General features: G+C 41.9%; 2 protein-coding genes across 2 annotated transcripts in view; both read left to right on the plus strand.

Annotated features, from left to right (window-relative positions):
- Positions 1 to 8676, plus strand: part of PPP1R42 (protein phosphatase 1 regulatory subunit 42) — a 58467-nt gene extending 49791 nt beyond the window's left edge. Inside the window, exons 7-8 of the mRNA XM_017509124.2 lie at positions 1862 to 2021; positions 8451 to 8676. Coding sequence (XP_017364613.1) covers positions 1862 to 2021; positions 8451 to 8562 — 272 coding nt within the window. The 3' untranslated portion in view covers positions 8563 to 8676. The remainder of the gene's footprint in view (positions 1 to 1861; positions 2022 to 8450) is intronic.
- A 2294-nt stretch (positions 8677 to 10970) lies between these two features.
- TCF24 (transcription factor 24) overlaps positions 10971 to 14542 on the plus strand; it is a 9243-nt gene continuing 5671 nt past the window's right edge. The window contains exon 1 of the mRNA XM_017509147.2: positions 10971 to 11360. Within this exon, the coding sequence (XP_017364636.1) occupies positions 10971 to 11360 (390 nt within the window). The remainder of the gene's footprint in view (positions 11361 to 14542) is intronic.

Below are 14542 nucleotides of genomic sequence, written 5' to 3' on the forward strand. Positions count from 1 at the left end.
TTTTTTTTTGAAACGGAGTCTTGCTCTGTTGCCAGGCTGGAGTGCAGTGGTGCAATCTCGGCTCACTGAAACCTCCGCCTCCTGGTTTCAAGCGATTCTTCCGCCTCAGCCTCCCGAGTAACTGGGACTACAGGCACGTGCCACCATGTCCGGCTATTTTTTGTATTTTTAGTAGAGACGGGGTTTCACCATGTTGGCCAGGATGGACTCGATCTCTTGACTTCGTGATCTGCCCACCTCGGCCTCCCAAAGTGCTGGGATTACAGGCGTGAGCCACTGCGCCAGGTCGAATTTCAAAAATTTTAAAGGAGTACTCAAATAGATTACACAATTTACTATATTGAAAAACGGTCTCGGCTGGGTATGGTGGCTCATGCCTGTAACCCCAGCACTTTGGGAGGCCCAAGCGGATAGATTACTTGAGGTCAGAGGTGGTGAAACCCTATCCAAACAGACAGTACAAATGTGGAACTCTCAGGATTAAAAGCAGTGACATCCCTGGATATCTGTATGTAATATACAATAACCCTATCCTTTTGTATATGTACAATAGCATACTATAAGGGCTTTATGCAAAGACTCTTTTATTATGGTGCAAGAGAAAGGGAAAACATAAATTAAAATCTAGAAAATATATTATGTATTTTCAAAATCTACAGTATACTTACCTTGCAGATCTTTAGAAGAGTTAAGATGAACCTTTTAAAGGCACCTCTGTACAGCCAAATACACTGTAAGGGAACAGGAATTCTTAAAAAGATAGTAATAATTTTTGTACTTCCTAATCTTTTACATATTTTTGATAGCCTTGTAAATTTGGAGCTCTATATTGGGGATTATGGTAAAATTATAGGAATTATTATAACCTCTAACTTCAAGGATCTTAACAATTTAAAAATTTAATCATAAGTATAGCCATATAGCTGTATAACACAAAATTGTAAACATACTGTAATACCTTAATAAAATCCAAAATATACACACATCTTTTTTTTTTTTTTTTTTAAGACGGATTTTCCTTCTTGTTGCCCAGGCTGGAGTACAATGGCACAATCTCAGGGTTTCGTCCACCGCAACCTCTGCCTCCCAGGTTCAAGCATTTCTCCTGCCTCAGCCTCCTGAGTAGCTGGGATTACAGACATGTGCCACCACGCCCAGCTAATTTTCCATTTTTAGTAGAGACAAGGTTTCTCCACATTGGTCAAGCTGGTCTTGAACTCCTGGCCTCAGGAGATCTGCCCACCTCAGCTTCCCAAAGTTCTGGAATTACAGGTGTGAGCCACCACACCTGGTCTACACACATATCTTTTAGCACCTACTTTTATAAAAGCACTTCTATAGAAAAATTAATGTATTCATTTAATAAACATGTATTAAGCACCTTGAATGTGTCCCAGAATATGCCAGCCACTGTGAATTAGAGGTGAACAGGGCAGTCCTCACTTAAAAGGAAATTACTGCTGGAGGAAGGAGGATCTGAAAGCAGGTAAATGATGTGGAATGTTAAGTGCCAGAACAAAAGTATGGATATATCCCCAAAACTAATCATGACTTATTTACTCCCTACAAGTTAAACAATTTGAAAATACAAACTAACTCAGAACAGTAAAATTAAGGGCAGTTAATATTCATATTAATGTTGGCATGCCCATTTTGTTTATAAGAGTTGACCATGAACTTTATAGGTTTTTGTATATGAAAGTCTGTGCTATTTTATCTTGGGTTATTAATTTTATTACTAGTTTTACTGTGTATTCATTTAGCTTTATTTAATTTTTAGATAATCTAATACTGTTATACTGTTTTACAATTTAGTTATTAGTTTCAAAGCAGAATGCTTTTAATTCTTTGTGTGCTACAGGTAACTTTGAAGCAATGCATCACATAGTTCCTGTTTATTACCCACAGGTGGGTAAGCCAAAATTAGTCTTTTTCTCTGAAATACAGAGATACCCTGTAAATGGAAATACATCTCCAGAAAGTTCCCGAGAAGATTACACTAAAATTATTAAAGAGATGGGGTAGGTTCTTTCAAATACTTATGTGACTTTATCTTTTTGGTGGGTAGGAGACATCCTCACAGTAAACACAGAGGAATAGAGGCCATCCAATCTGTCTCCTAGTTCTTTGTTCTCAATCCTTTTTGGCCAAACACAGAAAGAAAGAAAGAAAAAGTTCGTTGTTGGTCTGCCCAAACAGTCAGAAAGTTACTGTGGGAAGGTCATTTCTGGAAGAGTTGGGAATTAGACTGGATATACCCACTGAGGTAGGGTAGGGGACTCAGGAAAATCCCAGAGGCAGAGGTTAAGATGTCTCAATGATCAGGGATTCTGTCAAAGGAGTCCGAGGTCCAGCTGATGATGAGTAGTCCACCAGTGGCAGAGCATATGGTTGCAGAAAGAAGTCCAGAGGACTACAGAATTAGGCTACTTTCACCATTTCTACAAACCGAGGATTTTTAAGCTATTGTCTCTGAAGGAGATGAAGGTTTCACCTGATGAGGAAAAAAAATTGCTTTTTGGTTTAAAAAGGTATTGCTTTGATGGAAAAATAAACCAGAGCCGGGAGTGGTGGTTCACACCTGCAATCCCAGCATTTTGGGAAGCTTAGGTGGGTAGATCACTTTGGTCCAGGAGTTCAAGATCAGCCTGGCCAACATGGAGAAACCCTTCTCCACAAAAAAATACAAAAATTAGCTGGGCATGGTGGTCCGTGCCTGTAGTCCTAGCTACTTAGGAGGCTGAGGTGGGAAGATTACTTGAGCCTGGGAGATAGAGGTTGCAATGATCTGAGATCTTTCCACTGCACTCCAGACTAGGCAACAGAGTGGGACCCATCTCAATAAATTAAATAAATAAATACCCATACCAGAAAGTAATTTCAATTACATATAAAACATTAGACATCTGCCATATGCTGGGCAACACTGAATATAAAAACTCAAATGAGGCGGGGCACAGTGGTTCACACCTGTAATCCCAGCACTTTGGGAGGCCAAGGTGGGTGGATCACGAGATCAAGAGATCAAGACCATCCTGGCTAACATGGTGAAACCCATGTCTCTACTAAAAATACAAAAATTAGCTGGGCGAGGTGGCACACGCCTATAGTCCCAGATACTGGGGAGGCTGAGGCAGGGAAATTGCTTGAACCCAGGAGGCAGAGGTTTCAGTGAGCTGAGCTTGGGCCACTGCACTCCAGCCTGGCAATTGAGCGAGACTCCATCTCAAAAACAAAACAAACAAACAAAAAACTCAAATGAGATAATGCTGATCTCAAATATTTTGCCATAAGCTAGTTGGGGAGTCAAATATAATAAGATTACTTTATAGTGTGACAAATGCTGTGGGCTTTAAAAACCAGATCCTAACACATCTTATAAATGTTTCATTAAACTTATTTTTTCATTAATAATCAATATAATGATTGTTCTATTGATCTTTCCAACCATATTAGATTAGTCATAACAATATACTAAAGGCCAATAGCATATTTCATTGAGAAAGTAAACAGTGCCAGGGGACATACTTTGGAATAGTTTTCCTTTTTCCAGAACTGCCTGCTGAAGGTCAAGTGAGTTTATCATGAGACACTCTTTGCAGGGTCCCATCAAGGGATGATGATTTGGCATTGCCTAGCAGAGCCCACCTCAAGAAGCCCTGTGAACATTACTGCTGCACTGTCCTACCTCTATTTCCTGCAGAGTGGTTCAGGCTTGCCGGGATGCAGTCTTAGGAGAGAGAAGGTCTGTGGGTATGGAAAGTGCTTTTTGGGGGGAGAAGTGAAAGGATATGCAGGGAGTCCTCATTTTGGCTTTGACTCCTCTCCATTCACAATAAAACAGGAGATGTGCGAGACATTTATTGCTTATATCCCTTGTCATTACCAAACCATTGCCTGCCTGTCTGTAGCACCCCGGTATTCTTTAAAGATTTACACAACTGTTATCAATTCCCAAACAGTGTTCTTAAGTTTTATTTATTTGCCAAGCATTTTGAAAAATTTTGTTAGTATATCATCAAGGTAGAAAAAAAAACAATAAAAATGTACACAGCCTCAGAAAACAATGTTGAATTCTATATGTTGCCACATACATTGTTAGAAAAATATCGAGCTCTGGCCCATTCCCCATCTCTACTAAAAATATAAAAATTAGCTGGACGTGGTGGCACATGCCTGTAGTCCCAGCTACTTGCGAGGCTGAGGCAGGAGAATCGCTTGAACCCAGGAGGTGGAGGTTGCAGTGAGCCAAGATTGTGCCACTGCATTCCAGCCTGGCGACACAGTGAGACTCCGTCTCAAAAAAAAAAAGAAAAAAAAAAGAAAAGAGAAAAGCAAAAAGCAACCGTTTGACTTAATTAAGGGAGAGAATGAGCTTGCAACAGCAGATGTGTCCCTACACTCTATGTTTAATATTCAAGGTGGGGAGCATGCTCAGAGGTGGAAATAAGCTTACAGTGCATCTTCCAAAAGGCCAAAGGTATGTGCCCCACATTCCTTTAGGGTTCTACACACTGGAGGCTCTGCCTGTATCCTATGTGGAGCCAGTGAAGCAACATCTGTCCAAAGACAGGGGAATGTTTTCCACCTCTTTTATAAATGCGTGCAATCTGTGCTCATGTATATTTATACAAGCCTGCTTTCCCTACTGGGAGGAAAAAGTCAGACTCATTGACGTTGTTTTTGACCCTCAAACTGAACTTGATACTATCAATGTACACTTTAATTAAAGATTAGGTCAAACCTATTTTTTATTTAAAGGCTGATTCTGAACAAATGCCTTCACTGTTCAATTTAAAAAACTATGGTATTAAACAAACAAAAAGGTACACATTATTGCTTCTTTCTGTGTTTGTCACAGTAAATACTTCTGACAGATGTTTCCTCTCTTTGCAAACATGCTAGGAGGTGCTTTAGCCTTAGTAATTTTAAAATAGACATTAAATGCATTTATATATTACATTTAAGATCCACTGAGAATACTGTGTAGCACCATACAATGAAAAACAAATTGTTACTTGATTATTTAACTATCTTTCAAGCCCAAGCAATGTTAATAGAGTCAATCCATCTCTTTTGTTAATGTAAAAATAATAACTTTCTAGCTGGGTAAAAATGCCCTTAATTTCAGATACCTTTAAGGAATGCAAATCACTGGGACCCATAATTCACAGGAAGTATTCACTGTATGTTATTTAACTATTTCTAAAATACCTAGTATCCTTTGTAAGCATATGGAAGCATTAGGTTTCTTTGAATTAAAAAGTGAACTTGAATAACAGTTAAAAAAAAACTTTCCTTCACCACTGTTAAGGTTATGTTTGAACACTTGTAACAACAGATCTATGTGCTTAGGAAAGAATTTTTAAAACTCAGATATTTTTAGTCACAAAACTCTAGGATGATGTTATATAAACTCACTTGCAAAGTTCAAAATGACTTTAATTTTGCTTTGTTAAACATAACAGTCTATTTAATTTTATGTGCAAAATAAGCTTATGTGTATCAGTAATATAGGTATAATGTTAATATTTTTATTTGCAGTTCTCAAAGAACCATTTTGAAATTAGGATACTCCCCTCCTTCCCAAAAAAGTGCAATAGTGGTAAGCAACATAGTTTTTAAGGCTGGGTGAGGTGGCTCATGCCTATAATCCCAGCACTTTGGGAGCTAAGGAAGGAGAGAGGATTGCTTGAGGCCAGAAGTTTGAGGGCAGCCTGGGCAACACAGTGAGATCTCATCTCCATAAGAAAAAAATATTCAGGTGTAATAGCACGTCTCTGTAGTCCCAGCTACTTGGGAGGCTAAGGTGGGAGGATTACTTGAGCCTAGGAGGTTGAGGCTGCAGTGAGCTGCAATTGTGCCACTGCACTCCAGACTGAGCAACAGAGCAATAGAGCAAGACCTTGTCTCAAAAAACAAAAACATTTTTTAGTTAAAACAGACAAGTTTTAGTTAAAACAAGCTAGTTTTTGTGACTTCTAGTCTCAACTCTGTCAATGTTTTACTCTGTGAACAAGAGTTATATAAGACCTAATTAAAAACAATTATATTATTTTCCATTTTTAAATGCCTATATTTTGAAAGCTGAACCTTCATTATCCAAACAAATGTTAAAAGACAGTGGAACTCTTTTAAGAATACGATAAGCCCATTTTATAGGTGGGAAAATGAGGCTTGGAGAGGTACAATCAGAAGGACCCAAGGTCACACAGTTGCCATGAGCAGTGCTAGGACTTGAACACAGCTCACTGACTCCAATAGCCAACCTCTCAAGTACTCTGCTGCAGACTCTCAAACAAAACTGCCCTTAGGAACAGGAAGGGATAGTAATAGAGGACAGGTGAGGAGGTGATTAAGGTGAACTGGAAAGCACATGCAACTGTAGTTGTTTAGCTCCACAATGGTGTGGCCAGATGGACATGCATCACACTAGCTGGCAAGTGAGATATCTCGATTATGAAATCATCTGATTTTTAAATATTTAACTTTTTTTTAAAAATAACCTACACAGGCCAGGCACGGTGGCTCATGCCTGTAATCTCAGCACTTTGGGAGGCCGCGGCGGGCAGAAATCACGAGGTCAGGAGTTTGAGACCAGCCTGACCAACATGGTGAAACCCCGTCTCTACTAAAAATACAAAAGTTAGCTGGGCATGGTGGCTCATGCCACTACTCAGGAGGCTGAAGCAGGAGAATTGCTTAAACCAGGGAGGTGGAAGTTGCAGCGAGCCAAGATCGTGCCACTGCACTCCAGCCTGGAGAACAAAGTGATACTCCACTTCAAAAAAAAAAAAAAAAAAAAATCCATGTACTAGAATGGGTAAAAAGAAAAAAACAAAAACTGATAATGCTGGCTAGGATATGGAGCAACTGGAACTCTCATGTACTACTGATTGGAATGCAAAAATAGTACAGACACTTTGGACAATAGTTTGACATATTCTTTTATTTACGTATTTATCTTTTGAGAGACAGGGTCTCATTTTGTTGCCCAGGCTGGAGTGCAGTGGCTCAAACACAGCTCACTGCAGCCTCAACCTTCTGGGTTCAAGCAATCCTCCTGCCCCACCTTTCCGAGTAGCTGAGACTACAGGCATGTACCACCATACCCATTTAATTTTTTAAATGTTTTGTAGAGACCAGGTCTTGATATATTGCCCAGGCTGGTCTCAAACTCTTGCACCTAAGCAGTTCTCTCACCTCGACCTCCCCAAGTGCTGGGATTGCAGATGTGAACCACTGTACCCAGCCAGTTTGACATATTCTTATAACATTAAGCTGGGTGTGATAGTGCATGCCTGTAGTCCCAGCTACTTGGGAGGCTAGGTTGGGAGGATCACTTGAGCCCTGGAGTTCAAGCCTGCAGTGAGCCGATATCGCACCACTGCACTCCAGCCTGGGCGACAGAATGGAGCCTCCTTAAAAAAAAAAAAAAAGGTAAACATACATTTTAACACATCTAGCAGCTAGCAGTTCACTCCTGGTTATTTTCCCAAGTGAAATGAAAACATATACCCACAAAAACCTGTACCTGAACATTTATAATATTATTCATAATCACCAAAAACTGGAAACAATCCAGAGGTGTTTCAGCTGAAGAATGGATAAACAAACTATGATACATCTATACAATGGAATACCATTCAGCAATACAAAGGAATAAAGTAGTGATATACTCAACAATGTGGATCTCAAAAGCATTATGCTAAGTGAAAGAAACCAGACTCAAAAGGCTACACATACTATATAATATGCTTCTATTTGTATGACTTTCTGGCAAAGGCAAAACCACAGAGACAGAAAACAGATCAGTAGCTGCTGATGGAGGTGGGAGAAAGGGTTGACTGCAAAGGGTCAGCACAAGATAATTCTGGAGAATGAGAGAAATGCTCTGTATCTTTATTGCATTGATGGCTACAAGACATATGTTTATGAAAGCTTGCTGAACTGGGTGAATTCACACTGACAAGGGTGAATTTATGTAAATTATGATTTAAACAATGAGGGAAATAGTTGAAAGGTGAAAAAAATACCAATTAATCTATTGTTTTATATACATATAAAACACTTTTGTATTAAAAACAAAATGAAATAAATTGATATGCATGATTATTTTGCATTATAAGGACAATCTGGGTGCAAAATATAAGAAGCCCCAGACACCTCAAATTTGCTTCATCCTAGACCTGTTCCACCTTTCCTCTAATTTTCTTATTTCCATACCTCTTACAAATCATAGATTTTTCACATGGTTCACTATATCAAGAGGAAAATCTTTGTTTCTGCTTCCTTTTTAAAGCCTGACAGGATTCACACAGTTTGGCAATTAATCTTTAGCCTTTAATATGATTATTGTGTCCTAGATTCTATATGTTTGCTACCTTTTCGGAATACTTTCATTCTTTTAATTTAATGCTTTTTTTTTTTCCCTCTGTATGTAAATACAGGAATCTCTCTTTGAAGCAGTCTGAAAGCTTGCTGACAAAAAATGATGTGCATGAACATCACCTTCTCCATAACCCCAAAGAAAAAGAAAATTTGTTTGTGGAAAATGAGTAAATTCAGCCTCACGTGACAGGAAACGTTTGATTTTGTTTTTAACCTTATAGGACTAGGCAACAATATTTTTTTGGGGTTTGTGGCTTTATGGTATCTCATTATATAAGAAAAACTTTTAAGTTCTTGTTTGATTTGCTGCTTTATACAATCGGAAACTTTGCTTTCCACCTGTGAATTCAGGGACCTAGTTGATTTATTCCTCATTATATACAATTTACTGGGAAAATACGTGTTTTTTCATTCAGCAATAGAAGCCCCTTCAATGGCGCGATCACAGTTCACTGCAGCCTCAACCTCCCAGACTCTTGAGATCCTCCCGTCTCAGCCTTCGGGGTAGCTGGGACTACAGATGTGAGCCACCGAACCGGGCCTCTTTTTGAATCAATAGAATTTTGGTGTGCTTCTTTCTAAAGCGTAAATCTAATTACAGTTATTGGATGGGAATTGAGATGAAAGCCTCAGTACCATTCTGATTGACTAATGTACTAAATCTGTGGGCCACTACTTCCAAATAGTGACACCATTGCTACTGACGGCTTGGTAGTTCCAACTTAGAAATCTACTGGAAAGTATGAAATGATGGTGCATATACAAGAGCGCAGTTTCTTTGGTGACATTTTAAATTTGATATTCCGTTTAACCCCAAAGAAGGTAAGAAATATCCTGCTCTTGGCTTGAGCCCGAGAGTTGGAGGCTGCGGTGAGTCGAGATGGCCCCACTGCACTCCAGCCTGGGCGACGGAAACCCTGTCTGAAACACACAAAAAAACAGAAAACGTCCTATCTACTATGTGAAGTTCTGGCATTGTTTCCAGGGTGTCCTAATTACGTTGCTAGAAAGTACTCAGATTTCCCCTACGAAAACGACTGGTCCAGGACCTGCAGAAACCGCCGCGGGTTGGGGCGGCCGGGGGCCCACGGCTTCCTGGGGAGGCACTGAACAGGCCTTGGGGCGCAGCGCCCGCTTTCTAAAGAAGGCTGGGATCGGATCCCGCCCCGCTGCAAGTCTGCTTTGCGTGGGTCCACAAGTACACCCCCAGAAAAGAATGTTAGGGCCAAATAAAGAGCAGTGGACCCGCCGGGGCAGCGGAGGCGGCAAGCAGGGTCCGCGTCCTCGGCGAGGAGCGCCCGCGATCCCAGGGCTGTCTGCTCCGGGAAGTTCTTAAAGAATCACAGACACTGGGCGCATTCGGGGTCTGGAAGGAAGTGCGGTGTATCTCCCCGGTTTAGGGTAACTAGGCCAGCTTGACTCTTTTACCTTGTGGCAGAATAAACGGCTAGCGCCTCGAAGTGGCACGCTCGACTTTTTCTCACAAAGCCGTTCCCTCCTCAGAGGGCGCCGACCTGGAATCAGACTGGACGGAGGAAGTAGGACCTGGGCAGCGCGAGGCCAACCACAGGCCTCGAGCCCGGCCCCAGAGCGGCCGGCAGCCGGCAGCCGACACCCGGGACTCACCACACGCGGCCCTCAGCGAGGCGCCTCAGGGAAAGCAGCGCGAGGCGGGAACTGATGGGAGGAGCCCGGAGGACGCCCCGCCCCCTAAGCCCGCCCCGCCGGGCGGTTTGATTAATGACCCTCTAAGCCGCCTCAGCCCCGGGCGTATCCCTTCGGGTGGGCGCGCTGCTCCGCCTTATCTGCCTTAGGAGCCCGGAGCACATAGGCCTGGCCGCGGGGTGCCCGCATAAAAGGCGCGGCAGGCGGGGAGTGGAAGCAGCCGTCGACTTGGGCCTCGGCCGTACGAGGATGGAGTGACCTGCGCGGCCCTGGCCACGCAGACCCTGCCGACGCCCCTCGCCCGCTCGCACTGCGGAGCCGAGCCCCACTCGGCCGCTCCAAGAAAGGTGAGGGCACTGTCAGACGCCCACTGCGCGGCTCCCGGGCTCAGAACGGTGGCGGGTGCCGTACTCCGAGGTGAAGCCAGAGGTCCCCCACTGCTCGGGCAGAAATTCCCCCCGACGTGAAGGGCCGAGGGCGGCTGGCGCGCCGTGGTTTTCCGCGGCGTCGGCGAGAAGGAGCCGCGCCACCTCTTGTGCGCGGTGAGCTGAATAACGTCGCCGAAGCGCTAACCAGTGCCGATCCCGAGCTGTGCTTCCGAGATCTTTCGTCTGGAGTAGAGTAGCCCTTTCGCTTAATTTGTCCCCGAAAAGCAAAGCCGCCACCGCGCCCCTCCCTCCTCATCCTTCTAGGAAGCCCAAGAACTCCAGGGCCCCACACCTCTCCCCAGACGTCGGGAGGCAGAACTCGCCCCAGGCAAAACGAGCTCGACCGAGAGCGCCCTCGGGCCCGTTGGGTGGCTGGTGGGCGCACTGGGAGAACCCGGGTGCTGCGTCTCTCGAGTTAAGCCCGACCGCGCCCGGGCCTCACCGCGCCTTCGGTCCTTTGCAGCACGCGCGGCGCGGGAAGCCGCCATGGACCGCGACCGCCCCGCGGGCAGCCCTCTCAGCGCCAGCGCCGAGCCTGCGCCCCTGCCCGCCGCCACCCGTGACTCGAGCCCAGGGCGGACCGAGCCGGGGCCGACGGGCCCCGGGGGCGGCGCGCGTTCTGGGAGCGGAAGGCCGGCGGCGGCGAACGCGGCACGGGAGCGCAGCCGGGTACAGACCCTGCGGCACGCCTTCCTGGAGCTGCAGCGCACGCTGCCGTCCGTCCCACCCGACACCAAGCTGTCCAAGCTGGACGTGCTGCTGCTGGCCACCACCTACATCGCGCACCTCACCCGCAGCCTGCAGGACGACGCCGAGGCACCAGCGGACCCCGGGTTGGGCACCCTGCGTGGCGATGGCTACCTGCACCCGGTCAAGGTAAGCGGGCGGGGCCCACCGCGGGGCTAGGGCCGAGACCGGGACACCTTGATCCGCCCTACTAGTCACTGTCCTGGGTAGATGCTCTCATTACTTTTCGGGTGAGGCGGGAAACAGATCAGGAGAACGACCTCAGCCCACGAGGGTACTGGTGGCAAGGTCCCTACCGCGAGAGGCTGGCTGCTCCTTCGCAGTTCACAGGTGGTGAGTGAGGCGTTTAAAGCCGAGGTGGCTTGGGTAAGAGCCTCGCAGGCCCCTTACAGGATGCAGCAGAAGGATTTGTGCGCCTTCCAAGGGGAGAAATGGGGGCTTGGTTGCACATCCTGATAATTTTTAATATCTGAGTTATATGTATGACCCTTTGAGAGTTTTTAAGCATCTTTAGTTTAAATAATTACACTTTCCTTGATTTTTCTGGGATATTTGAAAGATTTTACGGGAGTAGGAAAACAGTGTTGAAAATTTTTTGGTAAAACTAGTAAGAACAAATGAGACCATTCTGCGTCTCCATAGGGTAAAATTTCAGTCCTTTTAAATAAAGGTTAAATATCATAGACTTGACAGCTACCAAAAGTGTTAGAAAAAACCTACAGTGTTTTAAGTACTTTCGTAATAGATTGACATGTGTGTTGAGTGAATTGATTACTAAATTCAAAGTCTGTAATGTACAAAATTAGACAAGAGAATCCATTTTATGTAATTTCTTTACATATAGGTAAAATGGTCAGTTTTCACTTAACGTGGTATATGTGATTATGCTTCATTACCTGTTGCAGTATCCAGTCTTCGCATTATCCTCTTCTCCTAGATTTGATTGCTTTGAAATCTTACACTGATCTTTCTGTTACAAATACATCATCTCATTATTTGCTAAACCTAAATTTTCAGGGTTTTGGTTCCACCGTCCTGAAATATTTGGCCACACACACAAATGCAAAGTTAAGACTTAAGACTTAGCTTTAAGTATATCAGTGTTCAATAAATTATTTAATAATCATTATTTAATATGTTAAAGCACACCTTCTGATATTAATTGAACTTACAATTGTGTGGTAAGATTTAACAAAATTTACTTTGCAAATATAATCATAATGATAGACTTAAACAATTTCAGTATTATATATGAAGACATGAAATATCATTTATTTATAATTATGATAGACCTTATCTCATTTGTAAGTTTTATAATCTCAGCAAAAAAAGTCATTATTGAAGGGCTTTGTATTACAGTGTTCATTAGATTGCTATTCAAATATACCATTAATATTAAAATTTTTTTGACTTGACATTTGCCATATACGCTAAGGAAGCTTATTTCAACATTAAGTAGATTGTAATACAAAGAGCATCTGTTAAATGCTTTATGGGAGATATAATTCAGAATGAGAAATCAAGATGTTTTTCATATTATTTTCTTGGAATGCTTTTTTTGAATGAATAATGTTAGAAGGGTCATTTCCATGTAACAGTAAGCATAGCAAGCATCTTTTTGCACTTGATTCATATACCAAATGTTTTTTTAATCATAACTTTTTCTTTGTAAATATTTTAAAAGACAACTCCTAATGATACAAAGCCAAATGAAAATGAAATTAATGTTAGTTGAACAAGTGACTAAAATCAAGCAAACTTTAAAATCAAACATTTATTGAATTCCTTCTATGTGCAAAGCACTATTTTAGGGGAGTGAACACCATTATGAATAAGACTCAGTCCCTTTCCTATATGAACATATTATAGAGACAAAGACAAAGAAATAAATAGCAGTATTGGAAGGGAGAATGTTGTATTAGCCATAAAAGAACTATAATTATGTGCTATGGAAGTTCAGAGGAAAGAGATATTATGTACATAATTGAAACCGCCTGTTAACTGTTAACACATTATTTTACAGACACTACCAAAATGTTTAAATGTTTTCTACCTTTGATTAATGGGAAAGAAATGAAAATATTCTAATTATTTGTACTTTTGTGGTTAACTAAAGGCTCATTATAAACTATTGTTTAGTAAAATGTGTTATAAAATGACTTCACTTTTCTGCCTTATAACATAGTGTTAAGTCTTACCCTGATGATCAAAGCTTTTTTAACAAATATCTCAAGGCCATTATTTTGAATCATCAGTCCTTATTATCAGTATCATTAGCACATTAGCACTGTTGGGGATTTACTTTAAAAGCATTTCATAGCAAGACTACCTCTCTACTAAGAATTTTTAAAATTAGGTGGCTGTGGTGTGTGCACCTGTAGTCCCAGCTACTTGAGAGGCATATGCGAGAGGATCGCTTGAGCCCAGGAGATTGAGGCTGCATTGCACCACTGCATGCCTGAACAACTGAGCAAAAGCCTGTCTCTAAAAAGAAAAAAACATCTCAAATGAAACTAGAGGTTTAAGAAACTGGGAATCTGGTGCATAGCCTGAAATGGCAGTTTTTAACCCCTGTTGGGGTATGAGCAATTTATTTCCATTAGCCTCAGGTGCCCAAAAGGCAGTGATTATCCAAGAAAACAGGAATATATTTCAGATCTCTACATTGGCAGAAAAACATAGATGATTTTATTGCCGTGCCCCTTAAGAATCATTGTCTATGAAAGGTAAACAATAATTTAAAAAACAGATAACAGGGTTTTGTTATTTTGAGCCACTTAAGTAAACTAAGTGCATTTTTAAGGTCTTCAGTTTCAGGTTCAATTACAGTTAACTATGAGTTTGCTAAATTTTCTAAGCTTAATGAAACCACAGTAAATGGTTTTAAAGATACCATATTAGGAAAAGTAGAGCTAAGAAAGGATTATATTAATCTATACAATCCTGAAACAAAATGTTGAAATGAAAATGTAAATCAGTCAACTGGCTTTTTGGTGTCATGATGACATGCAACCTAACCAATATTATATTTACATTTTAATTTCAGACTCTTAAAATTATGTGTCTACATTAAATTAAGTTGAATAAAATCATTACAAGCCTTTTTGAAAATCAAGGACACAACATTCTTTTAAAAAGGAAAGTTTATTTTATTAATCCATGAAAAAAGAGGCAAAAATCCACATACACATGTTAGGTTTGCTTCATTAATTCTGTCCTAGCAAGGATGAAAGAAATAGATGCCTTCATTTGTCTCCACTCTTGGCTGAATGATTTAGAGCAATTCTTTTTTTTTTTTTTTTTTTTTTTTT

The sequence above is a fragment of the Cebus imitator genome, unplaced genomic scaffold, assembly GCF_001604975.1.
Source record: "Cebus imitator isolate Cc_AM_T3 unplaced genomic scaffold, Cebus_imitator-1.0 Scaffold407, whole genome shotgun sequence".
Taxonomy (NCBI): Eukaryota; Metazoa; Chordata; class Mammalia; order Primates; family Cebidae; genus Cebus; species Cebus imitator.